Source organism: Lepidochelys olivacea, assembly GCF_965140295.1.
Source record: "Lepidochelys olivacea isolate rLepOli2 genome assembly, chromosome: 15".
NCBI classification, from domain to species: domain Eukaryota; kingdom Metazoa; phylum Chordata; order Testudines; family Cheloniidae; genus Lepidochelys; species Lepidochelys olivacea.
The window spans coordinates 29463344-29482526 of NC_140425.1; the positions used below are offsets into that span (position 1 = coordinate 29463344).

Genomic DNA, 19183 nt, shown 5'->3' on the forward strand with positions numbered 1-19183 from the left:
AAAGGGTCCCCGCCCCCTCAGCGCGATGACGCGACCGCACCGCCAGAGGGCGCCGGCTGCGGCGCAATGGCCCGGGAGCCGCGTGCTGCAGAAGGGAAGCAGGGGCGGCAGGTTAATGTCAGGTTGCAATTTTGCTGTAAAGGTCGCTGGAAAACCCGTCAAGCCGAACTTCTCCCCCCCCCCCCCCGCCCCGCGTATCGCGACGGTTCCCGGCCGTGCCGGAGCAGGGCCGCGCCGCAGGCTGGCGACAGGCGCCGTGTGCACAGCGCAAGCGGTGTCGTTTCTCCGCCTTTCCAGCCCGAGATAAGACGGGGGTGGGGGCTCGTTCTTTGCCGTTCCGGCCCCCCCCCGCCCCTGCCCCGGCCGGCTGCTTTCGGTATCGCTTTGCGGCCGGACTCCGACTCCCTCTCGCCTCATCGGGCCGAGCGTTGCCTTCTAAACGCAGGGGCTGCAAAGCCGCAGCCCCGAGCCCGGGCTCGCAGGGGGGCGGGCGGGCTGAGCGCCCGGGGACGAGACCCGCGCCCCAGCAGCCCCGGCGGCCCCCGGGGAGACCGGAGCGCCGCGCACGTGGGCGCCGAGGGAAGAGGCGCCGGGCGCTGCCCCCGCTGTCTGCGCCCGAGGCCGCTTCAGGCCCGCGGGCCGGCCCCTGCCCCGCTTCCCCGCCGGCGCCGCGGCTCCTGGCAGAGCAGCCGGGGGAAGGGGCCCGGGACCCAGCGCCGGGGAAGGGGCCCGCGCTCCGGGCGACCGGCAAGTGGAAACGCGGAGCCGCCGACCCCTCGCCGCGCCCGGGTTCGCTGCCCGCGCCCTGCGCCGCCCGGCCCGAGGCGGCGGCACCTGGCCCCGCGGCCAGCACCATGGGCGAGCGCCACACGGACGGCTTCTCCTGCAGGTACGCGGCCCCTGCCCGCGGCCCCTCGCCGCCTGCCCCCGGGGGACCCGCCTGCCGGGGTGCCGCTGGGGGGGCCCCTGCCGCCCGGACCGCAGACGGGCGGTGGGAAGGGGCCCGACCCCGGACTCGGCGGCAGCACCGCCACGTGCGCGCTGAGCGCCGCCGACTCCATCCGCCCGAGTCCGGGGCAGGTGCGGGGCCAGCCCGGCCGGGGCCCCAGGGACGGGGGGCCCGGGCTCGCCCGGCCGGGGCCCCTCCCGCCGGGCTGTCCTGGAAAGTGAAAGTAGCGGCGGCCGCGGCTCCTATTCCTGCTGCGTAGGGAGGGGCCGCGCGGGGCTGGGGGGTGGCCAGGTCCCCCCGAGGCCCCCGGGAGCTGCGGGGCCCAGGGGCTAGGAGCCCCCCAGCCGCTCCCCCGGAGCCGGGGGGGTTCAGGCCCGTCCAAGCAGGAGCCTAAGCGGGGCGGCCTGAGGCTCCAGGGTCACGCTGTCCCCGTCCGGGGTGGGGGGCCCGGCTCTGTGTCGCCGGCCACGGGGCGCCCCCCACGTGCCGGGGCCCCTTTTCCAGCGGCCGAGCCGCCCGGCTGCGGGCTGAAAAGCCCCGGCCCTGGGACTTGGTGCGGGTGATGGCTGATGGAGAGCGCCCCGGGTCTCCGGTCTGATCTGCCGGGGGTGGGGCAGGGTCTCCCTGGGACCGCGCCAGTCTCAGCCCGGCGAGGCACCAGGCTGCCCCTCCCTGGCCCCGGGAGCCGGGGCTGGCCCCGGGCCGGGCCGTGCCGCCGCACCGCTGCGGTCGGTGCATCACGCCCGGGCAGAGCCAGCCCTAGGGGCCTGCAGCAGACTGGGCTAGCGGCTGTGGTCTTCAGGGCCGGGGCTGATCGCTCCTTGGAGCGGTCCTGCTGCCCGCGGCACCCGGGCCGGGCTCCGTTCCCTCCAGCCCGGGCGCTCGGAGCCGCGAAGTTCCCAAGCCTGCGGCTCGCTCGCACATGGGCTGTGCGCTGAGGTGCTTTGGCTCCGGCACTGGGGGTGGAAGAGTCACCGCGACCTGACCTGGGCTTTACTGTCCGCCAGGAAGCCCGGGAGGAGTTGTTGTTGTTACCAGTTGACTCAAGATGGACTGGGGAAGGAAGGTGTTAGGTGGCCGGCCGGGGACTCTACTTACCTTTTTGCAATAAGGGAACTGAACAAGTGGCGAAGAGAAGAACTGACAACCTGTCTGGAGAAGCCTATTTCTGAGGCACCTCTGGTGGAACGGGAGTTGTACCAGCAGGTTATTTGATGGAGTAGAAGGGCCTGTGAAATCAAAGGGAGGTTTTTGCCTTTGGCTTCATTGAAAGCAGATCAAACTAATATTTCCTTGTAAGTTACCTCCCCCCCCCCCAAAAAAAAACAAAACCAAAAAAACTTTTCTTTGTAATTTAGGAACTGGGCATTTCTGGCGGTTACAATTTCTTGTTTGTGTTTATAAAACCTCTGGAAGGACCCTTTCGAGACATAGGAGTGGCCATTCTGCTGGCATCCCAAATTGTTCCATGGAGATTTGTTTAGAATGAGAGCTCTGTGGCTTTGCATTGTGTCTAATCAAGGAAATCAATGGCTTTTACTTTCAAGTCTTGTTTTGTGCGAGCTCCTCGTTCTGTTGTGGAAAAACCTTGGCAGGATGACAGAATTGGCACAAATCCTACAGAGCGCTCAGGCATAAGACAAAGTGTAAGCTGCTTAAATAGCCTGTTGTGTTAGAAGGATCATGTTAGGATCACACTAGTGTCACCACTGCAAACCTATAAAGGGCCAAATTCCGATCTGGCATGACTGTATGTTTATAAAGCTAAGTAAGTAGGTCCCAAGAGTTGAGGAGGTGTATGACTAAGGGGGACTCTGCTTTTTAAATCCTTCTGTTGGTTACTCTTCCACCTCTCCACTGGGCTTACGCCAGTGTGCTGATACGTAACTTAGACCGTAAGTCCATTATAACGTGGTTTGATCTCAGTGGGTACATGAGGCTGCCTCGATATTTATATAGCTCCCATCGTTGTTGAGTTAACTCAACATCATCGTTGTTGAGTTAAAGGGACATTGTCTAGACACAGAAGTTGCACCGGTTTAACTTGACTGGGCTTTGTTAAACCAGTGCAGCTTTTGTGTGTGGGCTGTTCGAAACTGGTTCTGTTGGTTTAGCTTGCACCTGTAAATTCACTAGTGCAAATTGAACTGAGAGATGCTAGCTTTAAGCTGGTATAAGGTTGTGAAAACACACATGTTTCACGGGTTTAACTAAATGGATATAAAATCACTCTTCTAGTTAAACATAGCTCTGTGTACAGACAAGACGTCCAGTGACGCTTTTAGCTTTCCAAATGTTGATATTTTAAAAATAAAAACCATGTTGGTCTGGGGGAGAGGATGGAGAGCAAACCAGCATGCACTTACCAGGCACATGCCTTGGTCGCCCCTTCTCCCTCTCACATGCACCACCGTTTCTTTGCCCCCCACGGAGAGAGGGTACTATAGTTTACCTTTGCTTGTTGCAAAGGATGTTTTCTTTTGTTATCAAGGGCACATGCTCCCGGACCTTCAGTCTCACTCTGCTGCACACACACATCATAGTTTTCTATCTTTCTCTTGGTTGTTGGGCTATGTAATATTTTTGAATCTTTAGAGATCAGTAGAAAAAAATTCCCAGAAGTACTTTCCACATCCCTTGCATACTTAGTGTATTTATTTCACTGTCTCATTATTCTTTGAGTTTTGAGCTACTGCAATACCTCTAACCGTGTGTTAGATCATTATTTGTATGGAGTCTGTTTCTCACAGACCCTAGAATAACTTTAATTGGCCTGAGTGATTGGAACACACATTTTATTGTAAGGATTGCTGGTAGCAAGCTGTTCGGGCTTCAAGCAAAGGGTGGCTAATGCTCTCAAAGGTCAGTTCATGAGCAGGTCACAGCCTGGTATGGTGGCAATAACCTATCAATCACTGGGATGCCTGCTGGCTTTTCATGCAGGTGTGAAACAACTGGGCAGTTTTTAAAGTGTGCAAGTACTGTCGTGTGTGAGATTCCAGTGACCTTTAAAAATGTTTTGGGAGAACAGTAGGATTTCTTTATATGCTATATTACACTACTGAAAAGCCAGAGTCACTCAAGTGAGATCAGAATGTGGCCAGTTATGACCATATTATGTTGTACAAATATAAGTATGTTTGCGTTTGATATGTCTTCCCACGCTGGTGTAAATCAGGAATAACTTTACCGAAGTCAGTGGCATGATGCTAACCCGATTTTCCTGTTTGTTACTTACACGGGTGTATGTTTAATTATGAAGGAAAAGCCCCATGAAGTTCTATAACATTGCAAAATGTTAACTGTTAACAGTACTTGGCTTGAAAGAAAAACACTGATCAGAGTCGGAAAATCTAATAGAAATGTAGCAATCAGAGGGGTGTCAAGTAGTATCCCAATTCCTAAGGCTAGGAAAGGGAAGGGGAATAGCAGGCACATGGAAAGTAACCCTCAGTTGTTGGATGCAGCGGAGTAGAGCATTTGAGTTCACCCAGAGGTGCGGGGAAACTCTTGTCAGGCTGGTGGAGCCTACCAGCAGCGTGGCCTGGGAAGGGGCAGGACCAGGTTAGCCAGGTGATATGCTGATCCGGTGCATTCCCCCAGATTACTTTCATTGGTGGGGGTTCTGGGGAAGTGGGATCTTGTAGGCATGGTCTTGTTAAAGAGAATAAAGAGTGACTGAATGGGGCATGGGACTTGAGCACCTTTTCACCCTCACGGGATGGTATCTTCAGGTCAAGGCTACAGAGCAGCATAGGGAAGCTTCTGCTACTCCTGCCCCGTTGTACCCACTCTGCAGATGCCGAGGATTTCAGTCTCCCCGGTTGCAGCACTGCATTTACTTTAATCAAATTGGTTACGGTGTCAGCTTCTAAAGCATGGTTCATGTATGATCAGGCTGGCAGCGTGCTAGACAGAGCAGCTCAACCCTGCTAGGCAACTGCCTTGCGTACAATGGTTCCTTTAATGCATGTAATCCTGGAGAGAAACTGTGACTTTGTTCGTAGAATTTAGTTCTGGGAACTTTCTGTTTTGTTGTTTTGAGAAGTAAAAGTCTTAAGCAGGGCAAGCGGGTAAGTATGTACAGAACAATGTTAAATAGTCCTTGAATTTAAAGGGGGGCTGTCAGCTTAGAATTCATGAGTCTGGAAAACTCTAATTTCCTTATCTATGGTGTTATGATCCTCTGATAATGTTAAAACTGAAAGTATTTTTTAAACATCCAATTTACTTTTCAGGGTATACATCAATCATTTACATTTCTTTTGGCCCCAAGAGTGGAAACAGCAATCAGTTTCATTTTCAGATTGCCATGCACCATCTCAGGTTTTGCCCTGTTTGGGTTGCAGATGGTCCCTGGGGATGTTAAATTTTGGGTGTGTGTGGGTTGTTTGTTTGCTTTATTATGCTTTAACAATTTCCACTGTAATGGCCAAAAAAAAAAAAGTTTGTTCTTGGGTTTTGTAAAAGGTGAATTTTACAAATCCTCAGGGTGGGGCCATATTTCATTTGATAGTGTCCTTTTAAAATAGCCTCTTTTTGCCGTGTGTGTGTCTCTTTTGTGATAGAAATATGGTGGGCCTGATTCTGCAGCTCTTGCCTTTATCATTAGAACCCATCGCTGGAGCAGTGGTTCTCAACCTGTTTACCCTTGTGGGCCACGTGTGCAGCTCTCTGTGTATCGTGTGGGCTGTTGCCACACAATCTCCGTACTGCTTGCACACTTACCAAAAAATAACCTTTCGTATTTGTTATATGACCACAATAGGGTTTAAATCGATATAGTACCTTTCAATTCAACACTGGCAAATCTCTGCCAAGAGCTTTTAAATTAGAAAAATAACTCAAAACATTAAGTGTTAAAATTAATTAATTTACTGCAAGGGTGGCCTGGCATGGTGTATTGCCTCCCTCCCTGTTATGCTGCTGGCGGCATGGTTGGGCGGAGCGCCCGGAGAGTGTGGCTTCAGAGCTTGTCTGCAAAGATGGGGAACCCTGCCTGGTGCAGGGCATGCCCTAGCCAGGGACTGCTTCCTGTGCACCCTGCCCCCCCAGCCAGGAAATAAGCCCCCTGGAACTGTTCCCCACCCAGGATCCAAACCTCCCCACCACTGGGCTGGCACACATGCCTGCCCTGCAGAGATGGTGCCCTGTCCAGGGCAGAACAGGCCCTCCAGGAACTGTCCCCCATGTACCCAACTTCTCCTATCCAGGAACTGTGCCCCAGAGCCCTCCATCCAGGGACTGTCACCAGTCCCCCCACCTAGAGTCTGTCCCCCATGCACCAGCTGTATCCCCCTCCCTGCAGTCCTAGTGCCAGGGAGCCTGCTGCAACTGGGGTCACTTGGACCCACGAATCTGCAGGGTGGGAGGGTGCTGAGCACCCTGGCCTCCTGCCAATGCTGCTGGGCCTGATCTTGCTGGGAAGGAGAGGAGGGGTTGATGCCGCTGGGCCTAATCTTGCTGGGAGTCCTGATGCTGGGCCTGATCCTGTGCCACCCCATTTTTGCACTCACCCTGCTGGCTCTGGGCCCAGAGCAGGTACCCCTCCCACCCCGCTCTAGTTATGCCCCTGAGGATGTCACATGGGCTGCAGCTGTGGGCTGATTGCGCAGCGGGTTGAGAACTCCTGCTCCAGATTGTGTCCCGACATCTGTACAAAAGGGACCCAGTTTGATATGTGAGTACGGTGTTAGTAAACTGCACAGGGGGAATAGGCCAGATGGTCAGTGTGAGCTCCCCACTAGCTGAGTACCTGGCCTGGTGTGCCTCCCTCGCCGTGTTCCTACCGTCGTCAATGGCAAAAGTCCAATTGGTTTCACTGGGAATCCACATCAGGAACGGGAACGCCAAGTAGATCATGTGGTTGTGCTGATCCTATCGGTAGTTCGGGGGCCAATTGCTGTTCTGGACTCTCTTTTTAAAAGCGTCAGCACCCCTCAGCTAGGGGAGAGATTCTCTATTCTGCTGTCGCTTTGAGTAAAGCAGAGCTCATTGCTGTTGCCAGAAGCACTCAAAGGAGCATGTGGAAAAATGGAAGCTCGTGGTAGATTGCTTCTTTTAAAGCGTGACCTACGCTCGGTGACCTATGGGAGTTGGGCCTCTCTTTGCTGCTTTATGGTTTAAAAGAAGTGTCTTTCCTGTTTGTTTTTCCTTTAGAAATATCGGGTATGTCAAGTCTTCCCTTTTTGTGTTGGTCTGTTAGGCCGATGCAGGAGCTGTCTGTCCTCTTGGAGCAGGGCTGGGAAATGCTTCCCAAAGGGACTTTTTCTCCCATGTGTTAGCAAAACCCAATGAATTTTACAAGTCTGAATAAATATCCCACTGCCTCTCAGCAAACCAGCTTTAATTTCCTCGCTTTGTGTGATGTCACGATCCCACCGGTTCCCCACTGGTCGCTGGGACCTGTATTTCTAAGGTAATGAAACAAATAGAAAGCAAGTTTGGTTTTTAAATGCCGCCCCCCGCCCCAAACAAGCAACAACAACTACTTTGACCATCATAAAGACGCCTTCCCCCCCCCCCCAAAAAAAAAAAAAGCCCCAAGCTCACTTTCTTCCCTCCCCTTCACAGATCACCCTTAGGGCATGTTTCTGGGGCTGTCTCCGTGGCACGTTCTGGGCCGAAGCATTTTATTAACCTCTCCCTACAGTATTAGCAGCCCGCTGAGGATTTGCTCCCAGTGCTGCCTCACTAGAACATGGTCCTTTACAGGGCTGCAGCCCAGCGCGGCGACTCAGTTGCTGAGCCGGTAGGACCCCTTTACACAGACTAGGCCAACCAGTGCCGATGCAGCCCAGATGTGGGACTGTGGTGTTCTCGTGGCGTCCTCCAACAGGGCAGCCTCTGTTGCTTGGGCCCCATGTGTCAGCGGGCGGCATTGCTTTGGGTCAGCGTTTCTGAGATGCTGGGCTCTAGGAGGCTTGTTCCCACTCGGCACAGAGACGCCCCTGCTCTATTCTGCACCCGAGGGCAGCGCAGCCTCTGCTGCACGCTGAAAGACGCTGGTAAACAGGAAGGGGAAAAAGTTCACATGCCTGCACCTCCTCGAGACCAGAGTCTCAGAAATGCTGACCCCGAGCAATGTTCATTGGAGACCTTATTGGAGCAAGGCTCCTGCTGAGACACATGCTAATCTGTTTTGGTCAGGGCATGCCAGAGCCCGAGGCTACCATTTCCCGGTTTGGGCTGACCCCACATCGGGTCCTGAGGCTGCCACTTCCCGGCATGGGCTAAACCAACAAAGGTGCTAACCATGAAAGCGATTTTTCTGAAGAGGACTCTTCCTTTTGGAGGTAGGCCGAGACCACTGTATTCATTGCAGGTATGCCCCCAGTCACCAGATAGTAACTTTGGGGCCTTGACCCCTGTGTTTGTATCCTGTTACCCACTCCCCTGGGCAGACCGAGAAGTGTTCCATCACCAGGAGGCGTGCAAACTCACTCCTAGTATAGTCTCATGATATACAGACGTATTCACAAGGCTGTCTAATGAAATCACTTCAGTCAGATTACAGAGCAAGATTCGTGGTACGTTTCATGATGTGCTGTGTTTTATGGTTGAATCGGTTTTTGTACATGTAGAATTAATAAGGATAGCTCTAATGAGGTCTGAGGTACACATGGGGGAGTGGGGGGGTTTGCATGCAGCATGTAAAAACAGCTAGCTTTTGGAATGTTTACATTCAATCGGTGTTTCCATCACATTTACCAATGAAGTAAATCTCTCCGGGCCTGATTGTGGGCAGTGCCTCTCATAGCTGCAAAGCCAATGAAATGGATCTGAAAAGAAATTTGGCCCAAACCAGAGATGATTGTCATAGTTCAGTTTCATGGAATATAATAAAGTGTAGTAGAAAGAACCTTCATTTTCAAAACTGATTACAAGGAAATCCTTTTTTCATACAGTGCATAATTAGACTGTGGAACTCATTGCTACAGGATGTTATTGAGGCCAGACATTTAGCAAGATTCACAGACTGCTCAGTCATTTATATGAACAGCAAGAATATCCAGAGTTGTAACAGGTAATGCTAAAATTTTGAAAAGGATATATAACCTCATGCTTTAGGGATTACGCCAATCTCTAACTAGTAGGGATTAGGAAGAGACCTTCATGGGAAGCAGATTACCCCACGTCTCCAACTGTGGTGTTCTTGCACCTTCCTTTGAGGCATCTGGTGCTGGCAACTATACTTGATACTGGGCTAGAATGACCATGGGTCTAATGCAGTCTGGCAATTCCTATGTTACTATCATTGTTCATTTGCAAAACAGGTCAGTTAAGAATGCAGAAATTATCATGACCCCAAATCCTATTGGCAGGCCAAATCTGAGACTTCATTGCCAATCTAGGTGAAACGGGGCACATCCTTCAGCGCCCGTGTAATTTAGGAGACAGTTGCATTTGCATGCAGTCGGAATTCCCAGCTATATAATATATTCCGTCCACTATTGAAATAGAGGAAACTCTGGGAGTGTATTTCCGATTATGGTCCTAGCTAGAAAAATACATTGCATTTTGAAATGTATTTTCAACCGCTTGCCATTACTGCTCCCAGCAATCCATTGGCACATATCAGACACTGGATTTGGGCATGTACCATGGAGCTTGTGCAAGCAAACAACCTCGCTCATTAACCGGTTTTGCTGGCACCTTCATGGAGGCCAGGGGGAGATCTGCTAGTTACTGTGAGCAAATCCTCATAACTTGCTGTCATTTATCAGTGTACTGAAGGCACCTCTAATTAACTGAATTGCTCCATAAGTGTATATGGTGGTGTGCGTGGGAAGGGGTCATCTGATACATAGGTGAATATGATGGGGGTGTGTGCAAGGAGCATGTTATGGTTTGTTAAATCAGAGAGTGTCACAAGAATCCATTGGTTAAACCTGCTTTCTTGGCTCCTCTGTTAGTCTGCCAGGGAAACAAGACATGTTGTCTCCTTCGTAGAAGTGTGCATGGGGAGCTTGGATTTGTTTTCTGCCCCTGGAGGGCAAGTGCAGTTGGAGACGGCTGCTTTAACAGCCCTGCTGTCTGTCCACATTTCAGCAGCCATTGAAATTCCATGGGCCCAGCACTCATGTTGTCTGCGGGAGGAAGCCAGAGCTGTGCCCGAGGATGCTGAGTCATTCGCAGGCTGGCAGAGCTGATAGAAGGAGAAACTCAGGGGCCCAAAGGGGGGTGAATGGCTGGGACAGTCGCAACGAAGCATGTCCCCACTCTGCCTAGTTCTGGCTCTGGAGCTGTTTCTTCCTGTGTTGTTTCATGTCCCATCAATTCCAGTTATTTCTAAACACACGCTGTTATTCTGAGAATATTGGGCAAGGCTCGGATGGCTCCCGACAGATACAATCTCTCACTGGCCTCGAACATTCGAAAGACGTAATAGGAAGCACAGTGGGTCTGTATAGAGATCTGTTCAGAAAGTGGACCAGTTAAAGTGTTTATCGTCCCGGGGGACGCTGTATGTAAACAAGAAGAGGCACGTTCTCTGCTTTTGACATGCTCCAAATCTCTTTGCTCTTTCCATCCAAATTATTAAACCCCTTGGATTTTCTAGAAAAATTTAATTGATCTCCTTTAGAAAGGGCTTCCCAAACGACCTCCCTGCCTTATCAGCCTTAATCACAGGGAGGCTTACCAGATGAGCACTAAGCCACACGTCCCTGGAGCGGCAGGATATTTAGCTAAGTGCAGGCGAAGGACGTTTCCTGTTGGAACAGAATGTATGATTTTGATAAATGCTTCAGGCAAGCAAAAGGTACAGGAATAAGAAGGCTCCGCAGAGCTGAGCTGGAGAATGTGGTGGTTTAGGACAAGTTAGCTGGTGGTTACAAATCTAGCGTGGAATGCTTGTGTCTGTAAATTCAAGGTCAAATCCTACAGTCTGTACCCAGGAGTAGGAGCTAGGGAATTCAGTCCTCTAACCTTCACCCATCTGTGGCATCCTGGAGATGAGTGAGACAGTATTTAAAGGGTAGGTAGGGTCTGGAAAGCCATTAGAAGGACAGCATTGTCAGCTTCATAAGGCATTGTGTCATTTGTCTTCGGAAGTCTCCAGAGCAAAACTGCTTAGAATAAGGATGCCTTTTCCAATTTCCAATTGCCAGCCCTGTAATCTCCCTGTGGGATCTGAGAGTCAAGATGGGTTCTTTCAGGCTCCCACTTAATTACTTGTAATAGAGGGTATCAGAAACAATAGCTGTCTTTAGTTACATCCTTGAAATTCTGCTGTCCTCCTTGAGGTTGCCCATCTGTGGATGAAGACTAAATTGGGCCCCGCAGCTGGAATTGAGCGCCCCGTGATGCTGCTCTTTCTCATGCTGAGTAGCACCTTACTCCATGAGTCGTCTCGCTGAAATCCGTATGGGTGAGAGGCAAAATCTGGGTCTGAGTTAACAAATCATGTGACTCATGTGTCAGAACAAATTTGTTTATTATTTTGGACTCCTTCAGTGATCGGCCCTAAAGAGAGCTCTTCGGAGATGAGGGGGTCCTGTGGGTTTAGCGGGAAGCTAATGAAGGTGCGATTGACTGGTTTAGGAGCATGCAGCCGGTCCCTTGAGAGTGTGGCTAGCAGGTGGCTTGTGGAGGGCTGTCTTTCTGTGGGTTCGCAAAGCTGCAGCCACACTGAAACCCGTCCCCAACACCACTGTTCCCGTGTTACTGCAACGAGACCCCTGGTTCACGCGGTGTCCCTGGGCGCAAACGGCTGTCACTGGGCATGTGGGCTAATGTGCGGCGGGGGCGGTTGAGTTGGACTGAGGGTCGCTTCTAGCAGACCTGTTGGTTCAGGCAATAAGGGCTGGTCTTGTCTCCCAAGGAAGGGAAGCAATCTGGAATCAGGCCGTGCAAACAACTGCCAACTTTGCCTCAACCATCACTGTGTCCTCTGGAGGTGGGAATTGTCTTGGGTCCAAGTAATGGAAGGATTAACTAGAGGGAGAGTGGTTGCTGTTCCTGCTTTAGGGGAATGAGGGTGCTGGTTGCTGCACGGACAGGAGCAATGCCACGATGCCGCTGTTCTGGGTCAAATATTGACACAAGTTAAAGCCACCCAGATTTGGCTTTGCAAAACAATAACTGCAAATCCTGTTTATGTTGGAGTCGGTCCAAATATCCAAAGCTCCACGAGGGAAACAATCCCACCTGTTGTTGAAGTCTCCCTAATATAAAGGCTGCCTGCCTATAAAGTCCATAGGGTGAATCCCAGCTGAGATTGTGAGGCAAAAACTCCTTTCTGCATCGCTTCCCATCCACTTGTGGCATTCAGGCCTGTGCGTGTGAGAATTAGGTTTGCGAGCATTAAAGTGGTTATTTAAACAAACATGATGCACCAGAAACCACAGGGGTTAAGTGTTGGGTGGTTAAGCTCAGTCCTGCGTGTCAAGAATCCTTTGTAAATCAGATTCCTACAGCTGGGTTAGAGTATGCCGTTTAGAATGGGTGCACCAGTGGATCTGTCTCTCTCGGAGCTTGCCTGGCAGAGGTGCTGTTTTTCTAGGTAATATGCTTAGAAGAGCAGAGAGTTTCAGATAAGAGGCTTGTCTGTGGGAAGCTTGGCTTTGGCAGCTGTACCTGCAGGAAAACTTGTCTGTCCATGGAGAGTCATGCAGAGTAAGAAGCTTGCTCTTGTTTTGTCGGGGGCTGGTGCACGGGGGTTTAGTTGGGGTGTCAGTGTAATTACTTCCCTTTTACACACCCCTGTGAGCCTGCCATACAGCAAGCCAAGTGTTTGTTCTTTAGCTGGTCTTCTGCAGAATGTTATCGATTCTCTCCACCCCCGGCTTTATTGGCTCATCCTCTTGAGAACTAACATCTTAAACTAAAGTGAAACCCTACCTGGCTGTTACACCTGGGTAAAATGAAACTGTATATGCTTAGGGCAGTGAAGGAATTGAAAGCAGCAGTGTGAACAAGGAGCCCTGGAATGCTCAACGTGCTTGTAAAACACAGACTAATTTAGCTTTGCAGCATTCCCTTGGGACTCATAATTATTACTCCATCTTACAGATGGGGTAACTGAGGCACCGTGCTGCTAAGCGACCCATCCAAGGCCACACACAATTATGGTAGAGCCAAGAATCAAACCCAGGAATCCTGATTCCCAGTCCCTTTACTAACCTCGAGCTGATGGGTGCCTGGCTCCTGGTGTTTAAAAAAACAAAGCTTTCCTTTGAGAGACAAGGTGGGTGAGATAACACCTTTCATTGCACCAGCTGGTGGTGGAAGAGACGAGCTTTCCAGCTACACAGAGCCTTCTTCAGGGCTCGGAAAGATACTCTAAGCGTCAAAGCTAAATGCAAGGTGGAAAAGATGGTTGAGCGTAAGGGACCATTCAAGGTGAAGTGGCCCATCAACCGGGGGGGTGGGGAGGCAGGTAGTGAGTTAAGGATTCTTGTAATAAGCCATGAATCCAGACGATATATGGCTCATTACAACAGTCATAAAGACATGAGTAATGGTTTATTACAGGTTTCAGAGTAGCCGCTGTGTTAGTCTGTATTCGCAAAAAGAAAAGGAGGACTTGTGGCAACTTAGAGACTCACAAATTTATTTGAGCATAAGCTTTTGTGAGCTACAGCTCACTTCATCGGATGCATTCAGATTCATAGAGCAATCTCTTGCTCACTAGGTCCCCTCCTTTCTCTGTCCTATGACTGCAGGGGTGTTGATGGGCCTTGAACGGTCCCATATGCTAAACAATCTATTTCCCACTTTGTGTTTAGCTGTGACCCTCTGAGCATCTTTCCCAGTCTTGAATGCATTACCTTACCTGCCTTGTCTCTCATGTCCTGAGACCAGCAGAGGTACAATACCGCCCAAAGCTTCCCTGTGTCACCCTTGGAGTAAGCTGCTGTGGAAGCACTATGTGCCACTCTGAAATTTTTATCCACTTATATTTTCGAGGTTGACTGGCTTTTTTGGGGCGGGCGGGGGGGAGAGATTGTGTGTTGTTTTTTTTCCCCCTATCCCCCAAGGCACATGGCTACACATACTGATAAATCTTCACTTTAATTTTTGTCTGAGCAGGAAAACTTCTATTAAATCTTCCAGTGGACCTGGAGGCGTGGTACTCAATTCAGTCCCAACTGTGTGCTTAAACAGTATGTAACGTGGGCTTGAATTGATTTGCTACCTGTAGCAGAGAATTGTGGCTTATTGTTACTTGATGGTGTAGGGCCTGGTTCTGGTCTCTCCCCTTTGTTCCTAAGGTGGCTGCTGCTGCATCCCCAGAATACCGGATGTTCCAGTGCTTCCGGGAATAAATGGCACGGGACCTCCCCTGCCAGCATGACTTCACCCCTGCCAGTGTGACCTTGCAGAGGGGTGTACTCTTCATAATGGGGTCAGCCATTCTTGATACTGGACAAAACCATGTCCCATTTTGTCTCAGTACCGGACAGGGGACAAAGCCATAGTTAAAGAGGACTCTCCAATCTAAAACTGGACAAATAGCCTGCCTAGCTTTACCCTAGTGCAATTCCATGGATCTCCCAGGCATTACTCATCTCTGGCAGATTCAAGCCCTTTTTAAAATTGATTCCCACAGCTTGTGCGCAGCTAAGTACTTGGGGAAATTTCACCCTGAATTCGTGAAGATTTATTTGTCTGAATAAGGACTGGGAAATCCCTAGCTCTCACAGTGGCGTAAATGTGGAGTGACTGGCCTGATATCAGTGCAGTTCAGTCAGCATAGAACTATTGTGAGTGAGATAAGAATTGGGTCCTGAATGAGGACTTCAGGATTTGGCCCAGTGTATATGTTGTACAGCCTCACTGAAATGCAGCCACTCCTGAGGTGGAGGGCAGCACATCACACAGCAGTCATGAGAGGGGAAAGTGTCATAGGATTTGTCATGTGGGTGGGGCCGTGTCTTTTATAAGGTGTCATCCCAAAACCACCAACAGCCTCCCCCCTGCCAGTGACCTGGATGGTACTTGATCATTTGAGCCTGTTCTTCCAGGACTCCAGTGCTCTGTCATACAGCTGCTCCAGCACAAACCCCTGTGACTTGGACTCGTGCAAACTGCAGGGCACGGGGGCCAGGTGGGGCTGCACTAGGGGTTTGATCTGGTGCACTCCACTGGTGCCTGAAGTCCCTGTGTTGACAAGGTCTGAACTCTCCAGCCTGGTATTTGTGTCACTGAACCGCCCTCTGCTGGCCTGTCAAGCGGACAGAGCCCCCAACCTGCCCCGAGGGAACCCCTCATGCAGCCTTTCTTCCTTTGTCTTTGCAGGGCACCTGAATCGCTCCAGTCACTGCAATGAATGGCCAGACTATCCCAGCAAGCACTCCCGGGCATCCCCAGGGCTGGAATGAGTTCTGCGAGCTGCACGCCATCACCACGGCCAAGGAGCTCGCCAAGAAGTACCTGCTGTTTGCCACCGAGAACCCCCACCATGACTTCCTGGCAGCCGAGAACTTCTCGGTGCAGTTCACAGACCTCTTCCAGCAGTACTTCTGCAACGAGGTGAAGGAAGGCTTCGCCATGAACCAGTTCAGGGTCCTGCCCTTCAGCAGGGTGCGGGACTACAGGGAGACCAGCAAGAGGCACGGGGATGCCTCTTCGGGGCCAGTCATGGCCAAGGTGGAGGCGGAGCTGACTGCCCACTCCGAGGCTGACAGAGCTGCCGACGCTAACCCCCGGAGCCTGCCCAAGTCGTGGAGCTCTGAGGAGCTGATGGGGGCAGCCTCCCCTCTGGCTGCCAGGAGACACTTCTCCCTCACCCGCTTGCGGAGGAGCTGGCTCAAGTTCTTGCGCAGGAGATCCTCCGAGGCCATCCCGGGAGGGGGGGAGGCACCGGAGCCTGCTCTCAAGCCTGGACTGGCCAAAAAGATCCTGCCGTGGACCCTGTCCCGAGATCAGGCTCACGAGGTGTGCAAGGAGGGTCTCTTGAAATACGGCATGGTAGATGAAACCACCATGGACAGTGGGACACGCTGGCAGCGGTGCCGATTGGTTCTGCGGAAGGCAGGGATGTCAGACAATGAAGAATATGTCTTGGAGCTGTTTGATCCCCCCAAGGTAAGCGGCCTGAGGTCTCTCATATCCCCCACTCCCTCCCCCTCCGTTTGCTGCTGGCCACGTCTCTTCATTGCCTCATGCATTACTGTACTGTTCAGTGCACTTCTCCGCTTTAACAAGGAGGTGCGGCCCAGGGCTGGGGAGAACTAGAGCAGTGGTTCTCAACCAGGGATAGGCGTACCTCTGGCTGTAGGTAGAGGTCTTCCAGGAGGTTTATCGACTCATCTGGTTTTACAACAGGCTACATAAAAAGCCCTAGCGAAGTCAGTACAAACTAAAATTTCATACAGACAATGACTTGTTTATACTGCTCTATGTACTAGGTGCTGAAATGTAAGTGCCATATTTATATTCCAATTGATTTATATGGTAAAAATAAGAAAGGAAGCAATTTTACAGTAATAGTGTGCTGTGACACTTGTTTTGTATTTTTATCTGATTTTTGTAAGCAGGTAGTTTTTAAAGTGAGGTGAAACTTGGGGGGACGCAAGACAAATTAGACTCCTGAAAGGGGTACCGTAGTCAGGAAAGGTTGAGCGCCACTGGGCTAGAGAATGGTCCCTGGCTGCTCTGATTGGGCTGGATTTGCGTGGTGGGATCTGTGGTTACTCCTTTTGTCTTGGAGAGGAATGGGCCAGGTCCTCAGCTGGTGCAAGTTGGTCTGGCCGGACATGTCCCTAGCCTTCATTTTAGAACTCAATGGCTCGTCTGTGAGCTATGGTTCCACTTTTTCCCCACTGGAGAAGCCAGATTAGGTCTGATTTGAGGAAGTGGCCTTTGCTTCTTGGTGTCTATATCCCCGTAAAGTGTAGGGTGGAATTCCCCTGCACAGAAAGCTGTGGCTCCCCCCTTACGCAGCTGTTACTGAAAGAACCTCACAATGGAAACAAGGAACAGGCCACCTAGGGAGGTTGGGGAATCTCCATCGTTGGTGATTTTAAAGAACGGGATAGACAAACACCTGTTGGCATTAACGTTTACTTGTGGTGGGATGGATTAAATCAGTATTTCTCAATCACTGGTCCGTGAGATCTCCCTGATGGTGTTTGGGAAGGATGTTTGGTATCAAAAAGGTATAGAAACACTGGACTAGGTGACCTCTTGGGCTAGAAGGAACCTCTACATTTCTGTGACGTTTCTTTTCCTCTGCAAGTTCAGGATGGGATCTCCAAATGGCCTAAATCTGCCTGGCTGTTTGTTTTTACTTGCATCATGGTTTTATTTAAAAAAAAAAAAATAAAACCAAAATGTGAATCAGCTTCAAGTTATAAAAGTTTCTAGTGATTGGCTCTGAGAGTGAATTGTGTGTTCGTTCCAGGAATTCCTTGGCATATTTCCCTTGGGCAGAGATATTCATCGCTTTCCCATTATGAGCATTGTCTGAATGGAGACTGAACTGCCAGTGGATTCAGATGCGGGGAGGGGTTGTGAACCTCTTTGCAAAAATATGGAGTTGAAATTAGTTTCCAGCTCTGGCAGAAAGGGACTTTGGAAATAAGCGAAGGAGCCATGTGCATGAATGTTTTATTACTTGATTACAGTAGTAAAAGGCTGCACTTCAATGGTTTTATTTTTGTTAACGGAGGAGTACAGCATTAATGTTTAAACCTTGATTGAGCCTCAGATTAATGAAGGATCACCTGTCCTGGGTCTGATCCTGCCTCCAGTGACATCCGTGGGAGCTGATTGGGCCCTTGGCACTGCTCTGAAAGTGAAACTTTACCACACTTAGACTTGGTGCCCTACATATTCAGAACTAACTTTTGCGGCTTTGATGACTAGGTGAGAGTCCTATGATTCTAGTCGGAGAGTTTCCCTTTCACTTCTGCTTCAGGCTTTAACAAGATTAGCTTTGTTGTGAAACTTGCTTCGAGTGCCCTGTGATTTGGACTCTGGTGCTCAGAATGGTTTGAGATCTGAGCTGTCAGCTGTCTGAGCTTTCCGTTGGGATTCTGTTGGGATTCTGTTCTAGCACCCTGGGGAAAAGGCAGGGAGTGGGAAGGAAGAGCTAGAAGGAAATTCTTGGCTGTGTTACTAAATGCCCTTTGCATCTCATCCAGAGCCTCTAAAGCTGGGTGAGTGTCACGAGCCCTGTTTTCCCAATGGGGGACCGAGGCATGGAGGGGTTAGGTGACGTGTCCAAGATTATGCAGGGAATCGGTGGCAGAGCCAGGAACAGAGCCCAGGGGCCTGATTCTGCTCTTTTCCTGGGGGAGACCCCATTAACTTCAAGAAGTGACTGACTGGTGCGATTGGTGAATTGGGCCTGGAGAGTCCACCTGCCTGGGCTCTTATGAGACCCTTATGACTGTAGTAGCCGAGTGTGGATTCTTTCCTACTGGCCCCCCGGCACAAGACTGGGCCTGTGCTTGCTTGGGTATATTCGGTGCTATAGGGTGTGGGCCCTGCTGTGGCCAGGAGGTAGGAGTGCTCCTCTGTAACACAGGGGCTGCACGAGCGTTCGCACATAGGCCCCCTGCCCTGCTCCCTGGCAGGAGAGGATTATGCTCCCTTTCAAGCCCAGCTGCAAGGTTACACGTTCACAAGGCCCAGGCCATCCTGGGACGTGCCCACGCTGCATCAGCGCAGCCAGACTTGCAGCAGTCTGGCCCTTGCTGCGCAGTCGAGCGAGAGGTGCCCCGGCGTGCCTGGGAGAACGTCTGCTGCTTTCTGGGTGCAAGGGCACGGGCTGCTCTGTATCAAGGACCTGAATTGGCCATTCCTATGCAGGCAGGTGACCCCCTGAAGCGACGGGGAGCTTTTCTTGCAGGAGTCCGACAGGAATAGGCCTAATTCAGCCAGAGTTGATCCCTGTGCAACTCTCTGAGTCAGTGGGCTTTCTCCCTGGGACAGAACTGCAGGGGAAAGCCCCTGGAGTCTTTGTTTAGCTTAGTAGAGATGCTTAGCGCAACCCTGTATCTCTGTACTCACATGGGATCCTTTATTCCCCACCAGGGCTGTTACAATAAATAGCTATCGGTGTTCAGTAAACCTATGTCAGAGAAAATAAAACCTCTTTCTGTCTCAGACTTCCTTGAGAGCCCCTTCTCTGGGCTAAATCTCAGGGCTATTTTATTATCTTCTGATTTCCCTGTTGGGTCTTTGGCCACAGCCTGTGAAAACCTTGGCTCGTTCCTCATGTTGAAAGTGCTGGTGGTTGTTCTTTTGACAGCACCCCAAAGTGTAACGCTTGCTTCTATT

The 19183-nt window shown here is 51.1% G+C and overlaps 1 protein-coding gene across 2 annotated transcripts in view; it reads left to right on the forward strand.

Annotated features, from left to right (window-relative positions):
- Nucleotides 1-51: 51 nt before the first annotated feature.
- Nucleotides 52-19183, forward strand: part of SH2B3 (SH2B adaptor protein 3) — a 92180-nt gene continuing 73048 nt past the window's right edge. The window contains exons 1-2 of one of the 2 annotated variants that reach the window (XM_084649131.1): nucleotides 52-111; nucleotides 15194-15982. In XM_084649131.1, the coding sequence (XP_084505257.1) occupies nucleotides 15221-15982 (762 nt within the window). In that variant the 5' untranslated portion in view covers nucleotides 52-111; nucleotides 15194-15220. Of the gene's footprint in view, nucleotides 112-770; nucleotides 890-15193; nucleotides 15983-19183 lie in introns of those variants that run through there. The other variant, XM_084649130.1, reaches the window with a different exon arrangement.